Source organism: Octopus sinensis, linkage group LG2 (assembly GCF_006345805.1).
Source record: "Octopus sinensis linkage group LG2, ASM634580v1, whole genome shotgun sequence".
NCBI lineage: Eukaryota > Metazoa > Mollusca > Cephalopoda > Octopoda > Octopodidae > Octopus > Octopus sinensis.
In genome coordinates this window covers 182538837-182551336 of record NC_042998.1, presented here as the reverse complement: position 1 = coordinate 182551336, position 12500 = coordinate 182538837, and the positions used below count along the sequence as shown (strand labels likewise).

Sequence of the window (12500 nt, the reverse complement as noted above, 5' to 3'; positions counted from 1 at the left end):
TATCAATTTCATTATCACATTTTCCATAATTTCTTACATCCAGCAATTTCTAATCATGATATGCATTTGTTTTCTTAGAAGATTTTTCCATTTTCATTTTATTTTACAGCGAAAAGACAGCAAACGTTTCAAAAAGGACAGCCTTGATATAGTATGTATTTTGGATATATTCATATGGTTTCTGCGGGAGATGCAAATATCTTTCTATCTATATGTGTCTATATGTATCTATCTGTTTGTGTGTATATATACACATGTGTGTGTGTGTGTGTGTGTGTGTTTGAGAGTGTAAAGCCTAAACAATTACAAAGAATATGGAGACTAGTACATCTTCAAACTTTTCTTTTAATTTAACAGTTAATTATACAGCATACCAGTCTCCATATTCTTTGTAATTGTTTTGAATTTGCACTCCTGAAAATATTCATAATCCAGCAAAGCAAACCTAGATTTACCCATCATAAGAATTACAGTGGGTTACCTGGACTTTACCTGAGAGCTCTTATAGTGCCTGCCTGGATAATTTATCCCTATATACTCATCGTACACACACACACACACACATACACACACACATATATATAAAATCAAGAACACAGCAGACAATGATAAAACAAATGGACAGATAGATGATACAAAGATGGACAAGAAAGACAATAAAAAGGCAGACAGGAAAAAAACAAGGACAGGTCATTCACAGCCTTCTCTCATCGGTCAAGTTTCTAGATGATCCTTACAGTTTCAGCCAATTACACTTGAGACTGTTCAAATCTGGCTGGCCCCAAATATCTAAGCTAAGAGCATTACAATTTTTGGGGAAAAGCAAGTAAATGTGTATGACAAGGACAAAAAATAGAGAAAACGTTACACAATTATTAATACAAACAAGAAAATAACAACAGGTATCTTTTGACTAATAAAGATGAATCTAATTGAGCTGTTGTGTGTAGAGTGAAAGCCTTGAGGCAGGAACACTTAGATGAATATAAGTAATGTAAGTCATGAGACAGGAATATAAGAGATGCTTTGCAGCCAGCATTCGAGCCAAGAAAGAAAGATTATGCTTGGCTGAACACTGATTATATGGAAGGAAATGGGAGAGGTAGGAGGCAGAGGGATTGAAGAATTAGGGGAAGAGTGTGAAAGAGAAGAAATCAAAAGGACATAGAGAAAGGTACAAGGGGGATAAACGAGGAGGGAAAGTAGGGAAGGGAAGAAAGAGAAGGCCAATAAATGTGAGACAAGGAGAGCAAGAAAAAGAAAAGAGGAAGGAAAGAAGAAATTATGAGGGGAATTAAAAGAAAGAGTAAAAGAGTTGTATATATGTATATATAATTCACAAAAATGCAACAGACAAAAAAAAATCATACAGACAGATACGCAGTACAAAGACGGACTGGAAAAACAATAAAAAGACAGACAGGAAAAACAATAAAAATAATATATATATACACACACACACATATAATATATTTATATATATATATATACACACGCATATATATATAATATATATATATATATATATATATATATAATATATATATATATATATATATAAACATGTCGGGGGCTTCCATGGCATACGTGGAGGCTACAGTTTTGGCTCTCACAATGAGAAGGGAACCAGGCTGCTGGAGTTCTGTGATGCAAATGATCTTATGGTTTGCAATAGTAACTTCAGAAAACCTGCCAGCCACCTAGTCACCTACCGATCTGGCAGACACACTAGTCAGATTGACTAGATCCTCACCAGAAAAAGGGAAAGATGGCTGCTTATAAATGCCAAAACCTTCCCTGGCAAAGAATGTACCCCACAACATAGACTGGTAGTTAGTGACTTCGGGATCAGGGCTAAATAGATGCCCAGAAGACGACCCACAAGGAGAAGAAGGGTCTGGAGACTTAAAGATCCTGCAAATGGACAGAGATTTAGAGACATATTACTCAGAGCCCTTGACAAAATAGAAGGGGATATAGCTTCACATGGTATAGAAGACAACTGGAGGTTCTTACGAGACAACCTGCTTAGGGCCACCGACCAGATCTGTGGATGGTACAAAGTCCCCTCTCGACCCAAAGTTACGTGGTGGTGGAACAATGTTGTTGACAAGGCTATTAGACAAAAGAAACAGGCTTGGAAGGACTGGAAGAATGGTGGTAGCAGGGAAGTGTATCAGACTGCCAGAAGGGAAGCTAGGAGGCATGTTTATTTAGCCAGAGGGGAAGCAGATAAGAAAAAATTTGCCAATGTTCTGCGCCGTGAGGACCAAAGACTTGAGGTGCTTTGTGTTGCAAGACAGTGTGTGAGAGAGAATCGTAATGTGTATGAAGGTTACGGGGAGGGTCATAGCCCAACTGCAGCCCCTGTACCTGGCTTTCGTTGACATGGAGAAAGCCTTTGACAGGGACCCCAATCTCTTATCTGGTGGTCAATGAGGAAACTAGGGATAGATGAATTGTTGGTGAGAGCTGTGAAAGCTATGTACAGGGACGCTGTAAGTAAGGTATGGGTTGGCAACGAGTAGACTGAAGAATTCAAGGTAGAGGTTGGGGTCCACCAGGGTTCAGTCCTCATTCCCCTCCTATTTATCATAGTCCTCCAGGCAAAAACGGAGGAATTCAAGACAGGATGCCCCTCGGAACTCCTCTATGCTGACGACCTTGCTCTAATTGCTGAGTCACTATCAGCTATTACTTCTGCTGGTGACAAAGGGCCTCTCACTCAGAGTAAAAGGTAGACTGTATGATGCATGTGTACGAACAGCCATGCTACATGGCAGTGAAACATGGACTGTGACTGCTGAGGACATGCGTAAGCTTGCAAGGAATGAAGCCAGTATGATCCGATGGATGTGTAATGTCAGTGTGCATACTCAACTTGAGAGAAAAGTTGGACTTAAGAAGCATTAGATGTGGTGTGCAAGAAAGACGACTGTGCTGGTATGGTCATGTGACGAGAATGGATGAGGATAGCTGTGTGAAAAAGTGCCACACCCTAGCGGTTGAGGGAACCTGTGGAAGAGGTAGACCCAGGAAGTGGTGAAGCACAACCTTCAAACATTAGGCCTCACCAAGGAAATGACTAGCGATCGAGACTTTTGAGAAATATGCTGTGCTTGAGAAGACCTGGCAAGCCAAATGAGACCATAACCTTGTGGCCTATGCCAGGGGTGTAACCAGCCCACTTATGTGTACCTTTTCCTTCTTTGGTCACTAAACTCTGCTTGCGAAGACCTGTTGAGACAAGTGAAATCAAAATCAATCAAAACCAAAATCAATTCGATGACTAGCATCTGTGCTAGCAGGGTGCAAAGAGCACCATACAAGTGTGATCATTGACAGAGCAGCTAACTGGCTTCTGTGACACTGGCACATAAAAGGGCACCATTCAAGTATGATTGTTAACAGCGTCGCCTTACTGGCACTTGTGCATGTGCTAGTAGGGTGCTAATCCGAGCGTGATCATTGCCAGAGCAGCCAACTGGCTTCCATACCCGTGACACGTCTTCCCTTCCTTGGATCTTTCCTTCTCCTATACTTCTGACGAAGAGCTCTGCTTGAATCATTAAATCCTCCTTCTTTCTTTCCTTTCCTGAGCGTCCAATAACACTATACTTGTTCCACGTCCTCATGTTGTTGTGTTTTCATGTTTGGATTAACTATATATATATATATATATATACATAAATTACATAAATATAAGAGGGAACCACAATGTGGAAACCCTTACGCTAGAAGAAGATCCGCTATAGTCTCAACCACTAAGAAATTGTTCTCCAGAAAATTTAGCACACCAGAAACGTAGGCAAGCAAGACAAATGAAAAATAGCATTTTGATTATATATATATATATATATATATATATATATATATATAATATATATATATATATATATATATATATATATATATATATATATATATATATTATATATATATATATATATATAGATAGATAGATAGATAGATAGATAGATAGATAGATATATAGATATAGATATCATTATTTCTAAATCTCTCAAACAGAGACATTCAGTAACAGTTCTTTAAAGTAAATGCTATTTGCCAACATAATGTGTCTGTCCTGAAAGGGTAGGTGTTACTGTTGTTTTAGCTTCAAGAAACATCGTTTCTAGCTCCCTCTTCGAAATTATAAGGACATAGATAGTGTGTTGTATAACCTGCTAGAAACAATGTTTCTTGGGGCTAAAATAACAGTAACATTGTCCCTTTCAGGACAACCACATTGTGATGGCAAGGAAGTTTGCCAGATCAGATTGGAGCCTGGTACAACCTTCTGGCTTGCCAGTCCTCAGTCAAACTGTCCAATCTATGCCAGCATGGAAAGCAGACATTAAATGATGATGTTGATAATGATGATATATGTGTGTGTGTGTATACATATATGTGTACATATATATATATATATGTATATATGTGTGTGTGTATATATATGTGTATATATATGTATATATGTGTGTGTGTGTGTGTGTATATATAAATATATATATATATATAATATATATATATATATCATCATCATCATCATCATCATCACGAACGGATGGTGCTTTTTACGTGCCACCAGCACGGAGGCCAGTCGGGGCGGTGCTGGCAACGGCCACGATCGGATGGTTCGCTTACTTGTCACCGGCACTGGTATCACAGCTGCAATTTCCATTGATGTTGATCGACTTCGATTTTGGTTCTGCTTTCTGATATCTGATTTGATTTGGTTTGATTTTGATTTTCACTTGCCTCAACGGGTCTTCACAAGTGGAGTTTTGTGTCCCAAGAAGGAAAGGTATGTATAAGTCGACTGGCTACCGGAGTAAACACATAAATGTGAAACAAGATGGAAAAAAGAGTACTCAAATACCAGGGGTAGAGTAATATGCTTTATTTCAAAGCAGCAGAAATTCAACAAAACCTGTTACTCTGAGTTTCACGTTCCCGTTCGTCGGACAGTTTTTGTTAACAAATTTCTGCTGCTTTGAAATAAAGTATATATATATGTATGTATGTATGTATTATGTATGCATGCATGCATATATGTATGTACATGTGTATTATGTATGCATGCATGCATATATGTATGTACATGTGTATTATGTATGCATGCATGCATATATGTATTATGTATGCATGCATGCATATGTATGTATGTAATGTATGTATGTATGTATGTATGTATGCATGCATGTATGTATGTATATTAGCACTATTATGCTATCATTGTAAAAATAGCATTTATGCAATAATATGGATTTTTATATACATAACATCTTTAACTCTCATATAAGCAATATAATTTTCCTGTTGCAGCAATTTATACTTAATTTCGTAATAAATTCAAAGATTTGTTTCTATTTTCATTTTATTTTATAGTCAAAAGTTTACAAGATTCCCAAGAAACAGCTTTCAGACCCTGAAATGGTATATATCTTGAATATATTGATGTGATTCCCCAAGACTGAACTATATGTGTATAAGTGTGTATGCATGTACACGCAAGTGTGCACACACATACACACAGCCACACACATACACATCTAAGTACTAACACATTGAGTTAAAAATAGTGTTTTGGCAGTGATGTAAGCTTTATTATATAGAGATTATTAAGTGGATATTTTTCATTGGAGTAAAAGCCAGAGGTATTTTAGGAAAAGTAGAGTGTTAGTCATTATCATAATGCTGTAATTACTTTTAAGAGTTTTGCATTTCCCACCACCAACACACACACACACACACATATATATATATTGGATCATCCGATAAATAATGCAGCTTTTTCAATTGCATGAACTAAAAATTGGAAGAAGATTGGATAAACTACCTGCATCAACTTGCCATAAAAGCAGGTGGGAATTTCACCTTGTACTTATTCTTAGTGCAAGTTTTGAAGAGTGCAGTTTGACTTTAACAGTTATTTTTTCAAAGTTATAATGGAAGTGACAAAGAAGCATATTCAGCATATTTGACTTTATGAGTTCAATAAAGGCAACAATGCAACAGAAAGTGCAAGGAATATTAATGCAGTCTATGGGAATCGGACAATAAATGTAAGCCAGTGACAATGGTCATCATCATCATCATCATTGTTTAACGTCCATTCTCCATGCTAGCATGGGTTGGACAGTTCGACTGGGGATCTGGGAAGCCAGAAGGCTGCACCAGGCTCCAGTCTGATCTGGCAGTGTTTCTACAGTTGGGTGCCCTTCCTAACGCCAACCACTCTGTGAGTGTAGTGGGTGCTTTTTACGTGCCACCTGCACAGGTGCCAGGTGAGGCTGGCAACGGCCACGATTTGGATGGTGCTTTTTACGTGCCACCAGCACAGAAGCCAGTCAAGGCGGCGCTGGCATTGGCCACGATTTGGATAGCGCTTTTTACGTGCCGCCGGCATGGAAGCCAGTCTAGAAAGCGCTGGCATCAGCCACCTTCAGATGATGCTTTTTATGTGCCACCGGCTCAGAAATTCCAAGCCGGAAACTACAACCTAGAAGATGAGCCTTGTCCTGGAAGATCTGTATAGTTGGATGAAGACATCCTGCAAAGCCTGGTGGAATGAAACCCCATCATAACTGTTGAGGAACTAGCAGAGAAGCTTGGATTTGGTCATTCAACCATTCATTGACACCTGCATGCCATTAGAAAAGTCAGCAAATTGTGCCAATGGGTTCCTCACAACCTTTCCAAGTCTAATTGCTCACAGAGAATGAATGTGTGGCTCTTCTTTGCTGTCAAATCTCACGAATGAACATTTTTTGGATCGAATAGTGACTGGTGACAAGAAATGAGTTCTCTATAAAAATGCCAAGTGCCAAAGACAGTAGGTAGGGAAAGAGGAAACACTGACACTCCAGGCTAGAGAAGGCTTTCACCCATGTAAGGTGTTGTTATCTGTTTGGTGGGATATGAAAGGTTTAGTCCACTTTGAATTATTAAAATTAAATCAAATGATAAAAAAGGAGATCTACTGTAAGTAGCTTGAGTGGCTTAAGTCAGCACTAGAAGGAAAATGACCATCTTTGGTTTCAAAACAGAAGATATTCTTCCACCAGGATAATGCTTGGCCACATACAGAGAGGATGACATTCCAAAGGCTGGAGCAGTTTGAATGAGAAATGATACCCCACGCTCCATATTCACTAGACATTGCCCCATCTGATTATCATTTATTCTGCAGTTTTCAAAATCATTTGGACGAAAAAATATGAATTCTGTAGGCGAGGTCAGAACAGTATTGGAGGAGTATTTTTTGTCACGGACAAGTGAATTTTGGAAAGGGGGCCTTTCAAGTCTACCAGATAGATGGAAGAGCAATGTAGAAAAGGAGAGTATATCTTAGATTAAAAAAGAACTTTGTTTATCTTAATTTTGAAAAATAAAAGAGGTATAAAAAAAATGCATTAGTTATGGGATGGCCCAATATGTGTATGTGTGTGGCTTATTTTTTTTAACTGAAACATTTGAAGTTTTACAGTAAATTACATATGTTATAGTATTTTATGTATATATCCTTAAATATATCTACCACTATAAAAATGTTTCTATTTTTGTTTTATTTTATAGAGATCCAAGTCTTCACTTGACAAATCTGTTAAAGGAGACCTATCTTACACTGACGTGATAATTGTTTTAGACATATTTTTTCTGGTTTCCATAATCAACGTTTCTCAACTGAGTTAATCTTTCACTCAGCAATGACTGTTGAATTTATCTGTTGTGGAAATCACACTCTATTAATTTTATTCTGTGGATTTCATAACAAGTTCACTTCTTTTTGATGTATTATATGTTATTATTTTGTGGGGATTTTTCTCTGATATAAATGTTACTATCTGAATCCTGTGGTCTATCTTTACCAACAATATCCCACTGTGTGTGTATTTATTTACTGTTGAGCTGCCAGAAGTATTGTGACAGTGAAGTTGATTTGGTTGTGACCCAGAATCTGCAGAATTTATATCTGTTCTCTGTAAACATTATATATGCCATAACAATATTAGCTAATGTTTTACTGTAGCTCCATGTAATGTTTAAAGCTACAGTTCAATTGGCATTTTCCATCCAAAAGCCATTTTGTTGTATTTTTGCAGTAGTGTCCAGATTGAAGAAGTCGGTGCTCTTTGTGAGGCTCCGATTTTTGTGAAAGATTTCTTTTTTTTTGAGTCTGTACTATCTAGGCATATATAGCTAACCTTAACATTGTATTGTACTAGATAGGGGTTGTAGTCTCTCAATTACTCACTGAATAATAAACAATTAAATAATAAAAGCTTTGTGTAAAGTGTCTGTGGGAGAAAACTAAATATTTAATAAAAGGAATAAAGTTAATGACTTCTTTTGTATAAAGTATACAAACATACTCATGGCTTCATAATAAATTGGGCTTCAGAAAAAAAAAGCTTCCATGAATTAGAAATCTTACACACTTAGAAACAGAATCAATTAATCTAATAAAATAATTATAAATTACACAAATTCCTAAATATACTAAGTAAATAGAACTTTCCAAAATCTCAATCATCGAAATGTGCACTGATACTAATATAATAAGCAACAAAGTGAAAATACTAGCATCACAATTACATGCTGAAAACCATGTAAAATACTTCACTCTATGCAAACTGTATGTTACATTAAAGGAACACAAAACCATCATCTGTCACAAGTGCAGACTGATATACGTCTTCAAGAAAAAACTGGATGTTATTTGTCAGTTTACTCCACACTATATAAATTCTAGAACTTGGCAGACCATGAAATTATGAAAATACATACACCATAGTTCCATAATCAAGTCATTTAATAACAGAAAACAGAACTAGTCATGGCATTATTCAATGGACCACGTTGAATAACCCCCAGTTTCTAGAAATTAATGTATGATGGTTTCTTGCTTCTAAATGTGTACCTAGTGAGCCTTGAGCATATTTTTGTAACATAAACACTAATTTTATTTTTTTATTTGTGTACACACTTTGTTTATAAAGAGATTGAATATACTCTTTACTCTTTTACTTGTTTCAGTCATTTGACTGCGGCCATGCTGGTGCACCACCTTTAGTCGAGCAAATTGACCCCAGGACTTATTCTTTGTAAGCCCAGTACTTATTCTATCGGTCTCTTTTGCCGAACCACTAAGAGACGGCAACGTAAACACACCAGCATCAGTTGTCAAGCAATGCTAGGGGGACAGACACAGACATACAAACATACACACACACACACATATATATATATATACATATATACGACGGGCTTCTTTCAGTTTCCGTCTACCAAATCTACTTGCAAGGCTTTGGTCAGCCTGAGGCTATAGTAGAAGACACTTGCCCAACATGCCATGCAGTGGCACTGAACCCGAAACCATGTGGTTGGTAAGCAAGCTACTTACCACACAGCCACTCTTGTGCCTATGATGTTCTTTTGCTGGTGCACTCAGGTGATTGGTTTGAAGTGTTCTTAGTTGTACACCTTTGTTTAGGTAATATATTTATGCAGCAAGGTCTTTGAAGAAACTACACTTAACTATTACATTATTCCTTTTTTATATCTTATAATATCTATGGCTAATAGGAAAATGTTTATCTGCAACAAGTATTATAAATACTAAAATCTATCTATGCAAATACATATGAATAAATGTGTATTAAAAGAGCTTTCCAGTGAGAAACAATGCAAACACACCACTACTTGTAGAAAGCTCAAAGCAGCGACAGATTAAATCTTTAGCTTCAAGAAAATGACTTTTGCATTTTAAACTTTATCATCTCTCTCTCTCTCTCTCTATATATATATATATATATATATATATATATATATATATATATATTAAATTAGAGATAAAACCACTATTAGGCAAATCAAACAGTGAAAAACATAAGCCAATACATAAAATTAATTTAAAAATATAAAAGTTATTTAAATATTTTTTTATTTTTAACTTTTATATTTTTAAATTAATTTTATGTATTGGCTTATGTTTTTCACTATTTGATTTGCCTAATAGTGGTTTTATCTCTAATTTAATATAATATAATATAATATATTTATACTATAAAATTGGATTTAAACCTAAATCTTATTTTTCCCCTGTAAGTTTGGATTTATTCCCTAATATTATATTATTATATATATATATATATATAATATATATATATATATATATCTGTATACATTAAAGTTCCTTTAACAGATTAGAAATGATTTGTTTTGAAAAGTTATTATTTTCTTTAATTTTACAGGAAAGGGGCCCAAGTCGTATATCAAGCAAAACTGAGGTGTCAGAATTTGAAATGGTAATAACTTTGGACATGTTGACCATGGTTTCGGAAGCAAATATCTTCTCAAGTACACATGCGTATATATTTGTATAAGTGTAATAGATGTATGTATGTATGTATGTATGTATGTATGTATGTTTGTGTATCTATGTATGTGTGTCTGTATGTATGTATGTATGTATGTATGTATCATGGCAGATAAAACTGTGAAATATAACATATTAACAGGGCCATCACATTTCTTGTAAAAATATATCAAAATTTTTACAAGGGAAAGACTTATCATTATAACATCGAAAACACATTATATCTCATAGTTGCTGAAGAGGAACTTTGCCTGTACCAATAGATTCCCCAAAATATTTAATAAATACACCCTGAAATTATCCTTTAACTGTGCACCAAGTGTAAAAATGATTTTACCAAGTAGGCCCACACTCTTTTTGCCTCTTAGCTTTGTAAACTTCTGATTGATGACAAAATTTAACAGTCAAAACTGAAATTACCCCTTCTTACTGTAAAAGTAGTGTCAACAACAAGTAATCTTGAAGATAAGATTATAACGTTGTAGATATGTGGATGAATTAATTGCTGTGTGAAGACCATCTTAAACTCTTATGCAAAGAGTGTGTGTGTGCACATGTGTATGTGTGAATGTGTGTGGGTGTGTGTGGGGGTGTGAATATATGTGTGGGGGTGGGGGTGCGTGTACTGTGCATGCATATGTGTATGTGTAAGTTTTAGTTTCTGTACAAGAGGAGATGTGCCCACAGTAAAATTTCAGTGTGTATATTGTAATGTTTTTTTCAGACTAAACATTGTTGTTATTATGACTTTTGTATTTTAACCTTTATCATCTCTCTCCATATATACATATATATATATATATATATATATATATATATATATATATATATATAAATATGTATATATATATATATATATATTATATATATATATATATTATATATATATATATATATATATATATATATATATATATATATATATATATATATAATATATATATATATATATATATAATATATATTATATATCTGTATACATTCATGAGTTCTTTTAACAAATTAGAAATGATTTGTTTTGAAAATTTATTATTTTAATACAATAATGTTTCTGATTTTATTTAATTTTACAGCGAATGGGCCCATCACCTAGATCTAGCAAACATGAGTCAACAGAATTTGAAATGGTAATTACTTTGGACATGTTGACCTCGGTTTAGGAAGCAAATATCTTCTTTAGTACACATGCATCTATATTTGTATAAGTATAATATATGTATGTATGTATGTATGTATGTATGTGTGTGTATGTAAGTGTGTATGTATGTGTGTGTGTATGTGTGTGTGTATGTATGTGTATGTATATGTCTATCATGATAGATAAAACTGCTAAATTCAACATGTTAACAGGGCCACCATATTTCTTGTACAAAAATATATCAGAATCTTTACAAGGGAATGATTTATCATTATAACATTGAAAACACATTTATTTCATATTCGCTAAAGAGGAACTCGTTTTATTCTGTGGATTTCATAACAAGTTCACTTCTTTTTGATGTATTATATGTAATCCAATAACAGCAATACAAATTATGTATCCCTTAAAACGGTTTTTGTGCATCTATAGAGAATACTGAACTCTCTTACACAGGATCTTGATTTTAGGACTTCTAAATAAATTACGAATACCCAAATTGTGAAGTAAGTTATGTAATAACATGAAATTAGTTATCGGATAGTAAGAATTCAAATAAAGTAGCCCGAAAAAGGGCTTTAATGCATTCCCAGAGTATATAGAACATAGAAGGAAATACTAATAAAGTATATTATTCTATAATCGTGAAGCATGTTATATAATAACAGGCTAATCAAATTTGAGATAACAATTTAAAGTAAATAACTCTGAAAAGGGCTTTCGTGCATTCCTTGAGAATATTACCCTCAGGGGTGGTGGTATTGATATATTCGTGAATAAGTCACTAACCGAAATAAGTTGATTTATTGTTTAGTAAAATACTATTTACTTGTTTAAAGGCTGTACTGATAAATTGTTAAAATAACTCTAACAGTTCAAATACTAAGAAATAAGCATACTCAATTTCCTTTTTACCAAATAATTTAGGTAAATGAATGGGTTATTTCCCTTGTTTATATATAAGGATTCCTTCCAGGG

The 12500-nt window shown here is 34.7% G+C and overlaps 1 protein-coding gene across 1 annotated transcript in view; it reads left to right on the top strand.

The window, feature by feature from the left end:
* Window positions 1-12500, top strand: part of LOC118762221 — a 162601-nt gene that overhangs the window by 91201 nt on the left and 58900 nt on the right. The window contains exons 28-30 of the mRNA XM_036500766.1: window positions 110-151; window positions 5392-5439; window positions 10260-10313. Coding sequence (XP_036356659.1) covers window positions 110-151; window positions 5392-5439; window positions 10260-10313 — 144 coding nt within the window. The remainder of the gene's footprint in view (window positions 1-109; window positions 152-5391; window positions 5440-10259; window positions 10314-12500) is intronic.